Raw genomic sequence first — 19562 nt, 5'->3', positions numbered from 1 at the left:
TTTTGGGAAGAAACCCTGCTTGATCTTCCTTTATAAAATTTATCAAATATTGTTTAAACCGCTCTGCCAAGATTCTTTTATATATTTTATAATCATTATTTAATAATGAAATAATTATTAAATAATGATTAATAATTATAATGGTCTATAATTTTTTATTATAATGGTCTATAATAATAATGGTCTATAATTTTTTTACGTTCGTGACATCTCTATCTTCCTTTGGAAAACGAAATAACAGCTTCCTTCCACATATTTGGTATTTTCCCTTTTGTTCTTATCATATTCATCAATTTCTGAAGTTTCGGGATTAACTCCTCTTTGAGGGTTTTAAAAAATTTAGCTGTATATCCATCTGGCCCAGGTGCTTTTCCATTTTCCATTGCATTAACTGCTGCTTCAATTTCTAAGAATTCTCTTTTTATTCCTTCTTGATCTACCACCTCTCTACCATCCACCACAATTTTATTAATAATTTTACTTTCTCTCTTTTTCTTCAGTTGCCAGGCCAAATATTTTCTGGGTTTGTTTGCTCCCTCGAAAGATTTCTGCTGCAATCTTTTCAGATTCCATTCTAGTTCTTTATTTAACAAATGTCTCATTTGCGTTTGTAATACTGTAATCTCCCTTATAATTTTCTTTTTCCCTGGTCGTTTTCTCAGTTCCCCTTCTTTTTTCTTTATTTCATTTTGAACGTCCAACATCTGTTTTTCTTTTGCCCTCTTATCTTTGTTATTCAATGTAATCAATATTCCTCTCATTACTGCTTTATAAGCATCCCAGACCGTCTGAAATTCTATATCCTCTTTATCGTTTATTTGGAAGAAAGCTTTAGTTTCATTTTCTAGAGCTGTCACTATTTCTTTATTCTGTAGTAAATCTTCATTCAATCTCCATCTTCTCAACTTCTTAGACAATTTTGTAATCCACATTATTGGGTTATGGTCAGCCCCAATTTTAGGTAAAATCTCTATTTTCTTTGTTATAAGGCCTAAGTCTTTAGTGCCCCACAACATGTCAATTCTCGAAAAAGTTTTATGTCTTGCTGAAAAATTGGTATAATCCTGCACTTCAGGATTAAATTTCCTCCATATATCCTGCAAATTTTCTTGTTCGACCAATTCAAAGAAACACTTTGGCAATTTTCCTTCCTTATTATTTTTTTCCCCCCAGACCTATCCAGTGTGTTCTTAATTGTTCCATTAAAGTCCCCCATTATCAAAACTTGGTCATGTCAGTTCATCAAATTGTTGTATAATGTCTTTTTTAAAAGCATCCTTTGCACCATTTGGTGCATACAGTCCCAATAACAACGGGGTTTTTTGCATTTAATATTATTTCTACCGCTACAAATCTTCCATCTTTATCTTTAAACACTAATTTCGGCTCCAATTCTTGTTTAATATAGAAAAATCACTCCCCTTTTCTTCTGTTCAGCCAATGAATAAAATTCTAGTCCCAGTTGTTTATTCCGTAAAAATATGTAATCCTTTTGTTTGATATGCACTTTTTGTAAACAAACTATATTACAATTTTGCTTTTTAATCCAATGAAACGTTGCCTTTCTTTTTTGTGGTGAATTTAGTCCATTTACATTCCAAGATAATAATTTGTAATCTATCATGGTGCAAATTCTTTATGTTCTTCATAAAACCTACGCAGTTCCTGTGTGCTTGTAATTGTAATCCTTTTTCCTTGCAGCTCAAAGCTCAGACCTTCAGGTATTATCCATCTATACCTCATTTCATTGTCACGTAATTTTTCTGTCAATTTTTTGTATGCTTTTCTGTCATTTATCACTTGTCTTGGCAATTCTTTCATGATTCTTACTCTGCTGCCTCCCACTATCAATGTCTTTTCAAAATTTTTATTCAAGATTTTTCCCACCATTTCTTTTGTCATATATCTTATAACCACATCCCTTGGTAGATTATTTTTCTTGGCATATAGTGAGTTCATTCTATACATATAGTCATACATGCTTCTAGTTCCTTCAGGATCTTCCTCCAAAAATTCTGCAATTATTCATTATATATCCTTTCAAATCAGTCTCTTCATCCTCAGGTACTACCTCTCAGATGTATCTGGCAGTCATGAATTGCCACCTTTTCTTGCATTTTTAGCAAGGTGGAATCATGTACTTTCACTCTCTCTTCCACCTCTTGCACTTTCTTTGATGTTACCACAGTCTCATTTCTGAGATCTTCTGTTTCTTTCCTTAGCTCTTCAATGTCTTTTCTAATTTCTTTTTTAGAAGCAGTTATCATGTCTCTCATCCCTTTCATCATCCTGGCTTCCATTGCTTCTAATTGCTCTTGCATTTTCTCCATTGAGGCAGTCCTTGTATGGGTTAACATGCTCTGACATTTAAAAAAACACTGAAAATTTTAACCTCTCCAAATTAAATTTAAACTATCAGGTTTGATAGAGTAAGGCTTGCCCTTTTCAATAAGCCTAATTTCGCCGTCCTCAGAGCCTCCTGGTCTCAGATATTAAATTTTAAAGTTTTTATTTATTTAAAAATGGCGGTCGCGACTTTCTGCCTCCCTTTAAAAAAAATTCCTTCAAAAGGCTTCTAAAATAATTATCAGCGATAATGCCCAATAGTATTTACCTTATAATTGTCACCTCTGTCAGCTTCACCAATTTTTAATGTCCCGAACACTTTAAAAACTTTGTTTAAATTTTGACTCCTAGCAATGACCGCCAATGTTTTTCTATGATATTATAGTCCTAGAGTAGGCTAGCTGCATCAATGATTTCCCTTTTCCATCCGACACTTCCTGCTTTTCTTGCCACCAAATCCCGTTTTCACTGGTCAAAAGATCTCGCGATGTTTGACGTATTTCCTGTGAGAGCTGCAAATCTGTGACGATGGGGCTTTTTCATCAAAACCGCAAGTAGACAAAACAATAAATTCCTTTCCACTTTTTAGCACTGTCCTTTAAATTTACAAAGTTCAAATTTTGCCCCTTCTCCCCTTCTTCTTCCAACCTTTCTGAATCTCTATTTCCCACCTTCTGATTTTATTTTGTTTAACTTTAAATAGTCCCAGAATGAAGATAGTCATCAGTACCTTTTTCTGCAGTTATCGAGATCCAACACCGGTCTTGTATAGCTTTAGATATTTAGCAGTCTCAAAGAAGGTTAGGATCCTGTCGAGCTTATGTCAAATAAATGACTCTGGAAACTTCTGCAGATGATGAATATGCAACTCGTCTCCGGAGACCCCTCAAAGGAGCGCCCCCCCCGGGACTCCTTTTTAGCAAAGGTAAATCTCCTCAGAGTTTCCTGTGCATATCTTGGACTGATCTCTGACTGAGAAAAGTAAGCAGTAGGCATTAAATTGCCCTCCACTACCCCAAACAGAAGCCCCAGCCTGCTCCCCTTCTAAGAAGCAATTCAGATCAGCATTTTCCAACCCCGGAAGTCTGGTTCCACATACTATCCTTGTTGACAAGTTGGTAAAATGTGGTTTGGATCCTGTTACCGTTAGGTGGATCTGTAACTGATTGACAGATCGCACCCAAAGAGTGCTTGTGAATGGTTCCTTATTCTCTTGGAGAGGATGACAAGTGGAGTGCCTCAAAGATCTGTCCTGGGACCTGTTTGTTCAACATCTTTATCAATGATTTGGATGAAGGAATAGAGGGAGTGCTTATTAAATTTGCAGATGATACTGATTTGGGAGGGGTCGCAAACACAGAAGAAGACAGAAACAGAATACAGGATGACCTTGACAGGCTGGAAAACTGGGCTAAAATCAATAAAATGAATCTTAACAGGGATAAATGTAAAGTTCTGCATTTAGGTAGGAAAAATCCAATGCATGGTTATAGGATGGGAGAGACTTGTCTTAGCAGTAGTATGTGCGAAAAGGATCTAGGGGCCGTAGTGGATCATATGCTGAACATGAGTCAACAGTGTGATGGCTAAAAAGGCAAATGCAATTTTGGGCTGTATCAACAGAAGTATAGTGCCCAGATCACGTGATGTGATGGTATTGCTTTACTCTGCTCTGGTAAGACCTCATCTGGAGTACTGTGTTCAGTTTTGGGCACCACATTTTAAGAAGGATATAGACAAGCTGGAACGGGTCCAGAGGAGGGCGACGAAGATGGTGAGGGTTTTGGAGACCAAGTCCTATGAGGAAAGGTTGAAGGAGCTGGGGATGTTTAGCCTGGAGAGGAGGCGGCTGAGAGGTGATATGATCATCATCTTCAAGTACTTGAAGGGCTGTCATCTAGAGGATGGTGTGGAATTGTTTTCTGTGGCCCTGGAAGGTAGGACCAGAACCAATGGGCTGAAATTAAATCAAAAGAGTTTCCGGCTCAACATTAGGAAGAACTTCCTGACCATTAGAGCGATTCCTCAGTGGAACAGGGTTCCTCGGGAGGTGGTGGGCTCTTCTTCCTTGGAGGATTTCAAACAGAGGCTGGATTGCCATCTGACAGCAATGAAGATCCTGTGAATTTTGGGGGAGGTGTTTGTGAGTTTCCTGCATTGTGCAGAGGGTTGGACTAGATGACCCTAGAGGTCCCGTCTAACGATATAATTCTATGATTCTATGAAACATAACCTGGCAACCCTTCTACAGAGACCAGTTCCGGACAATTTCAGATAATGGATTCTATGATAGACTGTAGAACCTTGGTGAAACTTAAGTCCTAGAATCATAGAGTTTGAGGGGACCTCCAGGGTCATCTAGTCCAACCCCCTGCACAATGCAGGAAAGAACTCACAAACACCTCACCCTAAATTCACAGGATCTTCATTGCTGTCAGATGGCCATCTAGCCTCTGTTTAAAAACCTCCAAGGAAGGAGAGCCCACCACCTCCTGAGGAAGCCTGTTTCACTGAGGAATCACTCTAATGGTCAGGAAGTTCTTCCTAATGTTGAGCTGGAAATTTAATTTCATCCCATTGGTTCTAGTCCTACCTTCTGGGGCCACGGAAAACAACTCCACACCATCCTCTATATGACAGCCCTTCAAGTCCTAGAGTGACATTACAGCCTTGCTGAGCTTCAAACTCCTCCCAGTCTCCAGAAATTTCTTGAGCTGGAATTGGCAGCCCTAGCTGGAACATGTGTATGAAGCGAACAAACAGCAGCAGCGTCCAATCACAGTTTTCTTGGGCAGGGGTGCCTCTTCCAGAGCCTGGATACAGGCTTGATGACTTCTGATTCTGCACCTGGCCAGGCGCCAGCCTCAGACCCAAGCCCCGGAGACCCTGACACATGATTACTTGTAACACAAACATCCTTCAGTCCTCTTCAGTCTGTGGAATGGCTATTGAACTGCATTTTCCTGAGTCTTCACTTAGGCACAGTTTTTAAATGGTGGTGATATTTATTTTATTTATTTGATTAATTGATTTATATCCCACCTTTCCCCCAGTAGTGACCCATGTGGCTTACATCATTCTCCTCTCCTCCATTTTATCCTCACAAAAACTCTGTGAGGTAGATTAGGCCGAGAATATATGACTGGCCCAAGTTCACCCAGGAAGCTTACATGGCAGAGTTAGGGTTGCCAGGTCCCCTTACTGCACCCGCGGTAGGATTGGGGGTGGCATTCTGAGATGCTGTCAGTGTGATGATCAATACTCCCTCCAAGCTGTGGAATCTTGTGAGCAAAAAATTCTGCTTCATGAGTTACTGTCATTAAAGTTGAGAGCTGCTGCATAAATTAGTTTGCTCTGGGGCCATCCTTCCTGAGCTAAGACAAAAAAGTGTGAGCCAGAGACTAAAAAACTGTGAGCTAGCTCACACTAACTCACCTTAGAGCTAGTTCACACTAACTCACTGGTGATGATGTCACCTGGAAGTGATATAATCATATTCGCGATGCTCTGGTTTGAGTGCAAAACTTAAGCCTAGGCAGAGCATGTTTCTCGTCAGCCCTGAATATATGGCATTAGGGGCTAAAAAGCTCCAGCTTCTAGGCAGTATTCAGCTCTGACACTTTAGAAATGAAGCACTGGCATTCAGCTTTTCCATGGCAAGACTGCAGCTCATACATCTCCCCCCAGGTAGGCGCTGTCAAGCTGGGCAGGTCTGGGAGTATGGGCAGCCCGTTGCCCTGGGTCACTAATTACATGCAAACAAAGTTGACTGTGGGAGGCTTGTGAGAAATGTGTACCACACACCAGCATTGTTTAGTGCCTGAGGGTGATTCTCCTGTCATTAGCGGCTGAGGCAAACTCCTGAGGTGGGAGCAGGGCAGCTGAAATGCAGCTTGCTCCCAGTGTGCCTGGCACGGTATAACATGGTCTCTCCTCCATTTCCTGGCACACCAACATACCAACATTCAATCTGTGCTGGAAACATTGTACTGGTTGCCTGTGGCCTTCTGAATTCGCTTCAAGGTGCTGCTCATAACCTTTAAAGCCCTATATGGCCTGGGACCCGCCTACCTTCGGGACCGCCTCTCCCCACATGTGCCCCAGAGAGCACTCCGTTCAGGGTCTCAAAACCTCCTTAAGATCCCTGGACCGAAAGAGGCTTGACTGTCCAGCACTAGAACCAGAGCGTTCTAAGTAATAGCCCCTGCTTTGTGGAATGTCCTCTCCGAAGACATTAGGGCCCTGCAGGACCTGCCACAGTTTCGCAGGGCCTGTAAGACCAAATTATTTAAACTTGCTTTTAACGGTTGAAGGGAAGTAGCTATTACTCCACAGTACTGACAATCCCACTGAATTTTATACTGAAACAAGAACATCAGAGAAATTAGAAATGTACATCTTGGTTTTAGGATTGTAAATTGTATGAATGATTTTATTATGTATCTTGTTTTTAATGACTATGTGGTTTAATTTGTTGTTGTTAGCTGCTCTGACCCCATTAGGGGAGGGCGGAATATAAATTTGATAAAATAAAATCTTTATATGTAGACACTGTGGAATATTTGTGGCTCTCAGGCCAAGAAAGGCACCCACTTATTTTCTTATTTAGATATTTATACCTTGCTTTTCTCCCCAATGGGGACATGAAGCAACTTATACCATCATTCTGCCCTCTTCTCACTTGTCCTCCCAACAACCACTCCGTGAGGTAAGTTAAACTGAGAGAGAGAGTCTCCAGGTCACCCAGCGAGCTTCTATGGCAGAGACTGGATTTTAACCTGGGTCTCCCAAGATCGTAGCCCCACACTCCAACCGCTTATACCAAACTGGCGCTACCCCTGAAGAAAGAGTTGATGCCACACACTGTGACGGTTTTTGAGAATTCCTAGTTGTGTTGGAGTCCCCCAAGAACTCTCCACCTTTGAACTCAGGCCAGAGATGAAAGTTCCCTGCCTTCTTGGATAAAATGAGGAGAGCCATTTTCTGCAAAGGCTTTGTCCGGGGAGATCAAACCTTCCTCTTTGTGCGTTGGCCAGTAAACAAGTTAGGTGATGGAGGTAACACAGCATTCCAACTCTGTCATCAATACTGTGATGTTTCATTAGCTGGGCGCACATCAAAACTGCATTCCAGCAGAGTCAGAACTTCTGTTGCTATGAGCCCAGATTCAGAAGGAATTACAAATGTGTCCGTCGCAGGTGTCTCTGCCTTTGATTATGTTTTCATCAGTAACTGGATTGATGGCAGTCTTTTCTATTTGATGTGTACCTTTCCCTTCTCCTGAGGACTTTTGAGTGGCAGGGTTGCCAACACTGGGTTGGGAAATTCCTGGAGATCTGAGGGCAGAGCTTTCAGGGGGCAGAGACCTTATTGGTTATAATGCCATACAGTCCACCCTCCAAAACAAACATTTTCTCCAGAAGTGATCTCTGTCATTTGGAGTTCAGTTGTAATTCTCTGAGAGCTCCAGACAGGGATACCAGCCTCCAGATGGGACCTGGGGATAAGGTTGCCAACTTCCAGGAGATGAAACCAGAGAACTAGGTGTATAACTTAGAACACTCCGTGAGAACTTTTACTAATACATATATTGAAAACAAAGTGTCCACAGAAGGTAGGACCAGAACCAATGGGTTGAAGAGTTTCTGGCTCAACATCAGGAAGAACTTCCTGACCATTAGAGTGATTCCTCAGTGGAACAGGCTTCCTCGGGAGGTGGTGGGCTCTCCTTCCTTGGAGGTTTTTAAACAGGCTAGATGGCCATCTGACAGCAATGAAGATCCTGTGAATTTAGGGGGAGGTGTTTGTGAGTTTCCTGCATTGTGCAGGGGGTTGGACTAGATAACCCTAGAGGTCCCTTCCAACTCTATGATTCTATGAAAGTTTAAAACCACAGTATTTTTCACATATTAATTTGGAATGATTTTACAGACCGTTTTACATTATATAATGTTTTTTCTTTGTTTGTAGGACTTCAGGAAGTCCTACAAACAAAGAAAAAACATTATGTAATGTAAAACGGTCTGTAAAATCATTCCAAATTCCAATGCAAACAATACAATACAATCCTAAAACCAAGATGTACATTTCTAATTTTTCTGATGTTCTTGTTTCAGTATAAAATTCAGTGGGATTGTATTCCCAAACTGGTGTGGCTGCAGCTGGACTGCTGCTTCCATCCACTTTCGATCTTTCTTCAGGCAGCTCACCAAGGGATACAATTTCAATTTGGCACTGCTCTGTCTATCTCCAAAGGATCAAGCATGGCTCCCCACTTCAAGAGAAGCCAAGGACAAATAGAAGTGTGGTGAGCTGCCTGAAGAAGGGTTCACTCTGAAAGTGGATGGAAGCAGCAGTTCAGTTGCAGCCACACCAGTTTGGGAACTGCAATCACACCTGCATTGGACTTTAGGAATGAAGAAAAAAACATTGTATAATGTAAAATGGACTGTAAAATCATTCCAAATTAATATGTGAAAAATACTGTGGTTTAAAAATTTGTTGCCAACTTCCAGGAGGTGGCTGGAGATCTACTATTGCAATTGATCTCCAGGCAACAGTTCCCCTGGAGAAAATGGCCACTTCAGAAGGTGGACTCTGTGACATTATACCTTACTGATAGCCCTCCCTTCCCCCAAACACCACCTCCCTCAGGATCCTGGAGGGTGGACTTTATTGCATTGTACCCCACTGAGGTCCCAGTCCTCCCCAGATTCCATTCCTAAATCCCCAGGAACTTCCCAGCTTGGCAAACCTACTCCCCCACCCCTCCACCAGTGGTTGGGAAGGGCCTAGCAACCAGGGCCTGCTCTCCCATTAGGCAAACTAGGTGGTTGCCTAGGGCGCCGGGAGGTTGGGGGTGGAAAATTCAGCTCCCCACCCCCTCCTGGTGGCCTAGGCAAGCACCTAGTTTGCCTGCCTCCTCATCAGCCACCTGCCATCGCCACCCGCCGCTCCTCCCTTCCCTTCACCTCCGCTCCGCGTCTCCCCCCTCCCCCCTCCCCGCTGTGCCTCCTCCTCCCTCCCTTCCCCACGTGTCAATTGCAATGCCGGAACTGGCTCTAATGCTGGATTCCGACGATCTAAAGCTCCCCCCCCCCACTGGCGATTACTTGTTTGGCGGGTAAAACCGCGCCACGGGGCCTCGCTTGCATTCTGTCTGGACCGGCATCCTGAAAGGGCAGCCTCACTGTCGCTGACTCCTCTCTCATCCAGGAAGTGGGGAGGGGAGGAGTCAGCGACAGCAAGGCCACCCTTTCAGGACGCCAGTCCAGACAGAGTGCAAGCAAGGCCCCGCGGCATGATTTCACCCGCCGAGTGAGTCATTGCCGGTGAGGGGGGCTTTAGATCGCCTGAACGCGCCATTAGAGCCGGTTCTGGCATTGCAATTGACACATGGGGAAGGGAGGGAGGGGGCATGGTGGGGAGGGGGCACGGAGCCGTAGGGGGGAGCCGCGGGGGGTGCTTTGGGGGGGGCGCCAGGCAGCAAGTCTGCACAAGGCGCCCCAGGGCATCAGGCCGGCCCTGCTAGCAACCCCTATATCCAGGGCCCACCTGGAGGCTGGCAACTCTAAGCAGCATAATATCTTGAATTCAGCCTCCCCTCTTGCAATATTTCATCTTTTATTGGGCCTGTCTAAAATATTATTGGTTCCAGCCTTATTTGTATTGGTTTGATTAATCTGCCTACCACCTGAAAGGGGATTAATTTTAAATGTTTTATTGTTTTACTGGTGTTATTGTTAAACTTTTGTCAGTTGTTTACGGTTTTACTGCTGCTGTTTAAATCTGTTGTAACCTGCCCTGAGCCCGTCACTGGGATAGGGCAGAATAGAAATTAGCAGAAATAAAAAAAATAAATGCCACTCTTCACATTTTCCCCTTCAACAGCCCTTTAAGGCACTTTAAGCTGAAATATAGTGACTGGAGCAACATTACCCAATGTTGACTGGCTGAGTCAAGATCTGAACCTTGGTCCCTTCCTTTCTAGCTCAAGCCATTCTAACTCGTGTCATTACACTGTGCTATCTCTCCAAGAGTTGCATTCGTTTTCGCAGGAGGCGTACAGCTCAGCCGGACTGGCCACTCTTTGGAAAACAGGATTTTAGGTTCAAAGCAGAAAAGTTAGCTTTGGCTGTGTGTCTGATACTAGGAATAGTAAATGTGGAAAATATTTGATAAAGTGGTCTTCTACTCTCACTGGTTAAAACTAATATTTTGCTGTGTCTGTGCATGTTATGGATTCTTCCCTAACAACCTTTCTTTTTTCTCTCCCCCTTTCCTTCCTCACCCTCAGGACTCCCTGATTCTGCCCCCCACGCCTCTCCCCCACCGTACAATGCCCCTTTACAGCCCCCTCCCCCGCCCCCACAGGATGCCCCCATCCCCGGCTACAGTGACACCCCTGCCACGACCGTGCACTCAGGCACTGCCACGTTGCCCCGGCTCGGAGGGGCTGCCACCCTCCCTCGTCCTCCCCCTTCCTCTGCCACCCTCCCACGTCCACCTCGCCACCATTCGGCCACCCTGCCCCGCCTCCCTCCCGACCCTTACATGCAGGAGACCCAGTTCAACGGCGCACCCCAGGGCTATGTCGTTCAAACACATCCGCCTGTTGGGACCTTGCCTTTCGGAGGGTATATGCACCCAGGGTATCCTGTCCAGCTACAACCATGCACGGCATATGTACCTGTCTACCCCGTTGGGGCGGTGAGTGTTTCTGGGGAATGGAGATGTTCTTTCAGATGAGCATCCTTCTTCGGGTGGGGTTTCCGCAGTCTAAGCACTGTAAGAAGTTGTATGTCTCCTGTGATTTGGAATAAATCCTTTCCAGAACCCAGAAAAAAGTGTCTTCTTCTTTTGCTGCCCCAAAGAAGCAGTTCTCTGATCTGCTCCCCCCAAGGAGTTCAGCAGCACAGCAGACATAGTTCTCTCCTGCTGCATTTTAATCTCACAACAACCCTGTGAGATTAGGCAGGTTTAGAATGTGTGACCGGCCCAGAGTTTAATGAATTAATGTGGGTTGGAACTCAGGTTTCCCTAGTTCTTGTCTTCCCAGTATACTACACTGGGGGTACGTTCACACGCGCCTTTAGCTCCGTCTTACCCACAGTTCCCGTTCGCATTTTATTAGCACATCCAGACAACCACATCTGTCCCTCGAATGCAACTCATCAACATCCCGACTTGGCCCAGTTTGATATCGGCATTATTAGACACTGGAGAAAGTCCGGTCTGTTTCAACAAAAGCGGCACACATTCTGGTTATTCCTGTTTGGACAGCTCATGCGGGATACTACCCCTTGTAGGCTTCCCAATCCCCAGGTCCCAGAGGGGGATCCCCCGGTTTTACAGGCTTCCCCCCTCCCCCAGCCAGCTGGCCGGCGAGGGAAGCCCCACCCCCAGAGCCATCATGCACCTCCATGAACGATTCCCATAGGGAATGATGGGGAATTGAACCGCGGGTATCGGGGGCTCTGGGGGGGCTGTTTTTTGAGATAGAGGCACAAAATTTTCAGTATAGCATCTAGTGCCTCTCCCCAAAATACCTCCCAAGTTTCAAAAAGATTGGACCAGGGGGTCCAATTCTATGAGCCCCAAAAGAAGGTGCCCCTATCCTTCATAATTTCCTATGGAAGGAATGCATTTAAAAATTTGTGCAGTCCCTTTAAATGTGATGGCCAGAACTCCCTTGAAGTTCAATTATGCTTGTCACACCCTTGCTCTTGGCTCCGCCCCCAATGTCTCCTGGCTCCACCTCCAAAGTCTCCTGGCTCCACCCCCAAAGTCCCCAGATATTTCTTAAATTGGATTTGGCAACCCTAACCCCTTGGGATGTTTGGCATCCGCCTTCTGCCCATCCCACATTTTTTTTAAAAAAACAAACCCCAGGAGACATGCGCACAACAAGATCATTGGGAATCTGAGGTGAGGCTTCTGCTTCTCCGATCAACACAGAATCCGCAGGAGTGGAAGAACGGGGGGGGGGGGGGAATCTTTTTTCAATGTGGAGGATTTCCAGATATCATCGTCACTGCCCATTTTCAGAAAAGTAGTTCCTGGCAGTCCCCTAGTTTGAATCAGCAATGTTAATTCCCAGAACTCCCAATGCTCGTCTGATTGGCCCTGCGTTGAATCAATATTCCGCGGTTCAAATTGGAGCGCTGCATGCCCACTTTTTATGCAACGTGTGACTGCATCCTGGATGCAGTTAGTTAGTTTCCACTTTTCTCCCCAGTTGGGACTCAAAATGGTGTCTAGGGGTGTCGAACTCATGAGGGCTGGATCTGTCATAAATGAGACCTTGTCAGGCCAGGCCATGTGTGTCACAAAATGTAATGCCAGATAGCAGAGATAATTTATAAAGGACACAGACAAATAGAATTAAAGATTTTTTCAAAACCTAAAACATGCATAAAACATTAGTATTTGTTGATCTTAATGGTGCTTACTTTGTATCTCTCCTGTGTGATCCAGGGAACTGGGCAAAGGAAGCTCTGGCTCTTTCTTTCCTTTCCCGGGGGATCATGAGGGGAAGGATCTTCAGCCAACAGAAGAAAGAGAGGCTTGACTCAGTAGCTCTGTTGTGCTACTGAGGAAGGAAGCAAGAGAGAGGGAGAAGGAAGCAGATGACAGCCAGTTGCTCAGGAGCCTTATTTGGCCTTCAGACAGCATGTTTGACACCCCTGTTCTAGAACATCATTCTCCCCCCGTCCATTTAACACACCACAGACCTGTGAAGTAGGGCAGACTGAGAGTTTTGTGACTGGCCCAAGGGCACAGAGTGAGCTTTCATGATAGAAGTGGGGATTTGAACCTGGGTCACCTAGTCTACTAGTCTCTATTCACTATACCACACTGACTTTTGACAATGGCACTCAGGCACTCCCAATTCCCTGGATCCCTTGGAGAAATACAAAGAAAGCATCTTTAAGACCAATGAGTGCTAACATTTTAAGCGCATTTTAAATTTTTAAAAAATATATATTTGTGTTTGTCTGTGTTCTTTATAAAATTTATATCTCTGCTACCTAATCTTAAATAGGTACACACATGACCCGGCCTGACATGGCTCGGCCCAACCCGACATGGCCCAGACCAAGGAGATCTCATTTATGTCAGATCCAGCCCCCATAACAAATGAGTTTGACACCCCTGTTCTAGGTGCTCTCTCAGAATACTCAGGGTGATGGAGAAGTCCAGAAAGCTTGGCTACAGAACCTTATTTTTATCTGAAAGACTGGCCACATTGGCTGTGTGTTTATTGGTCCACTACCGTACAAGGAAAGAGAAAGGCAAAGGCCTCTTTCTTTGCATGCATCATAAGGGTGGCAACAGTGGCTTTTGAACGGGGTTGCCAGGTCTGACTCAGGAAATATCTGGGACTTTGGAGGTGGAGCCAGCAGCAAGGGTGTGACAAGCACCATTAAACTCCAAAGGGAGTTCTGGGCATCACATTTAAAGGGATCAAGCTCTTCTTAAACACCTTCCCTTCTTTGGAAAGAATGGAGGATGGGAGCACCTTCTTCAGGAGTTCATAGAATTGGACCCCGTGGTCCAATCTTTTTGAAAGTTGAAGGGGTTTTGAGGAGAGGCACCAGATGCTATGCTGAAAATTCCTTTCTGTATACAAGGAATGATCTAGTTTTTCTTTCATGCTCAAAGGACACAGTCATTGCATCATAGAATCATAGAGTTGAAAGAAACTTCCAGGGTCATCTAGTCCAACTCCTTGTACAATGCAGGAAATTCTCAAATATCTCTCCCTCACACACAGGAAAAATGTTGCCTGCTTGACTTTGCAAAACTAGATCATTCCTTGTATATAGAAAGGCGGCATGTCTAGAAAGCTAAGCTGAACTTTTTCTTTCTGACAAGAGACGTTATTTCTGAAGGGACATTCTCCCCCTGATAATGTTACCCCCATCTCTGCTGCCTGCAGTAGTACAGCCCAGGATAAGCTTTGCCACATGATTCTGCCAAACATAGACTGGCCCTTTCAAGCATTTTAGAAGGGTTTTCAATGTATTTTGCTCCTTTCTTTCCTATATGGTGCCACTCTAGCTGAGATAATCCCTTCTTTTTGTGGGCGGGTCTTTTCTGTGCTTTAGAATTCCCTGATTTATCTACTTATTCAGCAAAATCTCACGGGAGAGCTCTTTTGGAAGTGTGCCACTTTGGATTCCAAGAAGGGAGCTGCATTTTTCCACCTTCTCTCTCAATAAACACTGTGTGTGTTAGGAATGGCAGCCTCCAGGTGGGACCTGGGGATCCCCCAGAATTACAGACTACAGAGACCAGTTATCCTGGAAGAAATGGATGCTTTGGAGGGTGGATTGCATAGCATTATACCCCACTGAAGTCCCTGTCCTCCCCAGGCTCCACCATCAAAAATGCAGGAGTTTCCCAACCTAGAGCTGGCAACCCGTGTGTGTGTGTGTGTGTGTGTGTGTGTGTGTGTACTTGCATGCCATACTGGGGCTAAGACGTTTTCAGAGATGTGGCTATAATAAACACTCTTGATATATAGTTAAAATAGCATATTCTGGAAGGGGCCAATTTAAAATTGGATTTTTTAAAAAAATTATGGTGTGTGGGCATTTGAGATGTGATTCCCCACCTGCATTCTGAAGTGGTACAGTCCAGGAAGTGCTTATCCATAGGACTGCGCTGAATATCAGGCTCATTTCTGAATTTCTGGAGCAATGTAAACCGGAAAGCTTCTACTATTGTGACCTGAGTTTTCTGTGTCTTGCTCCCAGCCGTACCCCCAGGGCAACCCTCCTCCACCACCGGGTATGTCTCCAACACAGGTTACCCCTGGCATTGCCATCCTGGAACCGCGTCGCCCGCCGCACGATTACCTCCCCATTGCTGTCCTCACCACCATCTGCTGCTTCTGGCCCACGGGCATCATCGCCATAATCAAGGCTGTACAGGTGAGCATCGGGGAAGAGAAGGAGGGGGCTCCTCACGGGTGTTGTTTCTGACAGATCTTCAGGGATTGCCCTTGTATACTCAACAAGCACACTGAGTAGCAAAGTGATACACTTTGAGAGAGCCAGTTTGGTGTAGTGGTTTAAGTATGCAGACTCTTATCTGGGAGAACAGGGTTTGATTCCCCACTCCTCCACTTACAGCTGCTGGAATGGCCTTGGGTTAGCCATAACTCTCACAGGAGTTGTCCTTGAAAGGGCAGCTGCTGTGAGAGCCCTCTTTATTTTTATTTTATTTTATTTATTTATGATTTGTATCCCGCCCTTCCCACAAAAGTGGCTCAGCCCCACCCACCCACCGGGTGTCTGTTTTGGGTGGGGGGAAGATACAGGAGATTGTAAGCAGCTCTGATTCAGGGAGAAGGGCGGGGTATAAACCTGCAGTCTTCTTCTTGTCTTGAACGGAGGCTTCCGTTTTGAGCCTGCCTGCATAATTTCCATGCTCCTTCTCTTGCTGCCATGTGAGTGACGGATGACAGAAGGGAAATGGTGCCAGTTTGGGCAGGACCCGCAAGCATACACATTTTCCCATCCACACAGCATCCCAAAAGGTTGTACCAAACCCATGTTTGGAAGGTGGTGGAAAACACAGAAAGTTGGAGATGGGAGGGCTAATGATCTCATGTGGACGCTACCCCCCCCCCCTCACAAAGTCCAGTTTAAATGTGAAATGGGGGTGGGTGGGGAACGTCCACGTCCCTGGCATCCCATGCAGAGGATGAGGTGGATGTGTTCTTGTGGTGTTGGATGGCAGGACTTGGAGGAATGCGTATAAACCACAGCAAAGGAGGCTTAACTTAAAGACTTTCCTGACAGCGAGGTGAGTTTGACACTGGAAGTAGGCTGCTGAGGCAGTACAGGAACAGTCTCCCTCATGAAGCGGTGAATTCTTCATGGCTGGAAGTTCTTAAGTATCAGGATACTCACTTGTTTGGGATATTATAGACCAGGGGTAGCCAAACTTGCTCAATGTAAGAACCACATAGAATAAATCCAGATGTTTGAGAGCCGCAAGGCAGGAAGGCAAATAGATGGGGGAGGGGGAAGGGATGGAGAGCTGGAAAGAAAGCAACTTTAAATTCATTCTCCAAGCCACCAGCTGGCTTGGCTTGGATAAGTGATTTAAAGAGAGAAATGCCTTCTCCAAGTTAGCTGTTTGGACAATGGGGGTTTCAATAGCCACATGATATGTGTGAAAGAGCCATATGTGGCTCCTGAGCCACAGTTTGGCCACCCCTTTTATAGACTAAGGCTAAGGGATTCCTGCCTCCAGGTAGGACCTGGGGATCCCATGGAATTACTGTTCATCGCCAAATTACAGCGATCAGTTCCCTTGGAGAAAATGGATGCTTTGGAGGGTGGACTCTCTGGCATTGTACCCCATTAAGGTCCCTGCCCTCTCTAGCCCCAAGTATCCAGGAATTTCCCAACTTGGAGTTGGAACTCTACCCCCTCCCATTCCCTGTTGGTGACCAGGGCCTGGCAACCCTAATTATAGTTGTCATTCCAGCAATAACAGGGGGTTGGTCTAGATGACTCTGGTGGTCCCATCAAATTCTGAGATTAAATAAAATAAAAATAAATCTCTAGTTTTAAAGGAAGGGGACCTTCCTCGATGGGACAGAGAACCTGCTCTGTGTAGTTCAGTTTCTGGCATCTCTAGTTAAAGAATCACATGTAGCCAATGATGGAAATAACCCGAAGAATTACCGGTATTGAGCATACTGAGCTCAGTGGACCAATAGTATCTCACTACAAGGCAGGGGAAATGATCTCTGGAGTCTGGAGACCAGTTACAATTTTGGGAGATCTCCAAGCATAGCTGACAGCCGGGACTTGAAAAGGGATACCAGCCTCCATGTGATGTTTGGGAATCTCCTGAAATTACAGTTTATCACCAGACCACAGAGATCAGCTTCCCTGGAAGCTTTGGAGGGTGGACTTTATGGCATTGAACCCCACTAAGGTCCCTGTCTTCCCCAGGCTCTATCCTCAAATGTCCAGGAATTTCTCCACCTGGAACTGGCAACCCTGCCCCCCTCCCCACGGGTAGCCGGGGAAGGGGGGCTGGCAACCCTAGGTTTGACTGTGGTGGCATCTGACATCTTTTTTGTGTTTGAGTGTTTTGTCAAGACCTTCCTAGAAACCTTCAGCAAGTTCTGAATAAGAAACCACCCCTTTCCAGACAGAGAAATGTCTTGGAACGCTTAAGAAATATACACGGAAAAGGAAACAGCTCAAACTCTGCTGAAACATATGCCGAGTGCACTCTCTGTTCACGTTTGGCTGGCACCCCTCACTTCCCACACATGTACACATTCTGTACTCTGGAGCTGATTGCTTCATTCTGTGTTCTGAAAATAAGCAGTGCTTTGAGGAGGCTGGCGGCCATTTTGTGGGGCTGGCTGGGTTGGCGGTTTCTGCCTCTGGAAGAGGTGCTGAGAGGCCATCTCTGCCTGTTAGTCCAACAGATTAATAACTTTAATAATTTAAACCTACTAGATGGATAGCTGTTAAGAAGGATGCCCACTCAGCAAGTCCTAGAGTGAGGATAATGTTAGGAAGGTGCAGTAAGCTTATCTTGGAAGGTAGCCAAGGGAGATGGTCTCTATGGACATATCTACACCATAGAATTAAACTGATTTAATAATTCCCCCGCACTGGGGAACTTTGGGAATTGTAGTTCTGTGGACATGGTATTCTTCCCAAACCACAACCCTCAAGATTTTTTTTGTTTACGCTGTATCTATTGCCCTCTTGCTTCAAGTCATTCCTTTTTATCCTGTGTCCAACAGAGCTTCTCTTGTCCATTTTCTGCTTGATAACAGATTCGAGTCCAGGAACATCTTAGAGAGCTTTTGAGAGTCCAAGCTCTCTTTGTCAGGTTTGATGAAGGAAGACTTGACTCTTGAAATCTCATACCCAAAAATCTTGTTCTCAAAGGTGCTACTGGGTTCAAATATAGCTGATCTATTACAGACCAACATGGCTACCCTCTGAAACTTTCTGCTTTATGGTAGTATTTTCAAAGTATTTTGATGATATTTACCACATGCTTCCATGTTGTTATAGGTTAAATTATCCATAGTTGCCAACATGTGGCTGTAGAACCAGATGAAATTTTCGCTGGCAATACCACTTTGGTTCGGGAAGGTGTCTCAGTTTTGAACATTCCAATTAAAAAAACTCAACCCTTGATATCTAGATTAACATAGCAAGGAGACATTTGATTCGAAATCCTTCCCTCTGACTTGCTAGTTTTCTGTATGCAGGAAAGTTCATTTTTATTTATTCGATTTTTAATTCCACCCTTCGTCAAAGGAGCTCCTGGCAGTAGACGAGGTTCCTTGTCTATATTATTCTCACAGCAATCCCGTGAAATAGCTTAGGCTGAGAATCAGTCACTGGTCCAATGTCACCTAATGAGTTTCATGGAAGGCAGGAGGTTGAACCCCTTCTCCCCCAAGTCTAACTTTACCCAGTGTGCTCTCTTTTATGTGAGGCAGTATATGAACATAAGAGCCCTGCTAGATCAGTTCAGTGGTCCATCTAGTCCAGCATCCCATCTCACACAGTGGCTAGCCAATTCCTGGAGCCCTACTGAATCAAATGAGTGGTTCATCTAGTCCAACACACGGTTTCACACACAGGCCAACCAGCTGGCTGGGCCGGGTTGTGGCTCTGTGGAAGAACTTCTGCTTTACTGGCAGAAAGTCCCAGGTTCAATCCCTGGCATTTCCAACTGAAAAAGGATCAGGTACTAGGTGATGTGAAAGGCCACACCCCAAGACCCTGGAGAGCCACTGCCAGTCTGAGTAGACCGTATTGTGACCTTGATGGACCAAAGGTCTGATTCATAAGACATATGTGTATGTGTAACAGGGAAAAGGAAACAGCCCAAATAGTGCTGAAACATATGCTAAGTGCACTCCCTGTTCATGTCTGGCTGGCATCCCTGGAGAACCAACAAACAGGGCATGGAGGCCTATGTTTTCTTCTGATGTTGCCTCATAGCACTGCTATTCAGAATTTTGCTGTCTCTGAACATGATGGTTCTCTTAAGACCATCCATGCCAACTAGCCAAGGTGACTATCCTCCCTCTGCTGCCTCTGGTGGCGCAGTCCAGCAAGCACTACACTGTTCAGTTCTGCTGATCGTGTAGCACAGCTCCCAGTTTCAATTTACAATGTGTACTATGGGTATATTGCGCAGAGCCTGCA

At 45.0% G+C, this 19562-nt stretch overlaps 1 protein-coding gene across 2 annotated transcripts in view; it reads left to right on the top strand.

Annotated features, from left to right (window-relative positions):
* Positions 1–19562, top strand: part of PRRT1 (proline rich transmembrane protein 1) — a 34656-nt gene that overhangs the window by 14346 nt on the left and 748 nt on the right. The window contains exons 2-3 of one of the 2 annotated variants that reach the window (XM_060238216.1): positions 10643–11055; positions 15159–15284. In XM_060238216.1, coding sequence (XP_060094199.1) covers positions 10643–11055; positions 15159–15284 — 539 coding nt within the window. Of the gene's footprint in view, positions 1–10642; positions 11056–15107; positions 15285–19562 lie in introns of both variants that reach the window. The other variant, XM_060238215.1, reaches the window with a different exon arrangement.

The sequence above is a fragment of the Heteronotia binoei genome, chromosome 5 (assembly GCF_032191835.1).
Source record: "Heteronotia binoei isolate CCM8104 ecotype False Entrance Well chromosome 5, APGP_CSIRO_Hbin_v1, whole genome shotgun sequence".
Classification (NCBI taxonomy): Eukaryota; Metazoa; Chordata; class Lepidosauria; order Squamata; family Gekkonidae; genus Heteronotia; species Heteronotia binoei.
Note: the sequence above shows the minus strand (reverse complement) of the source record. Positions and strands in the feature narration are given on the sequence as shown.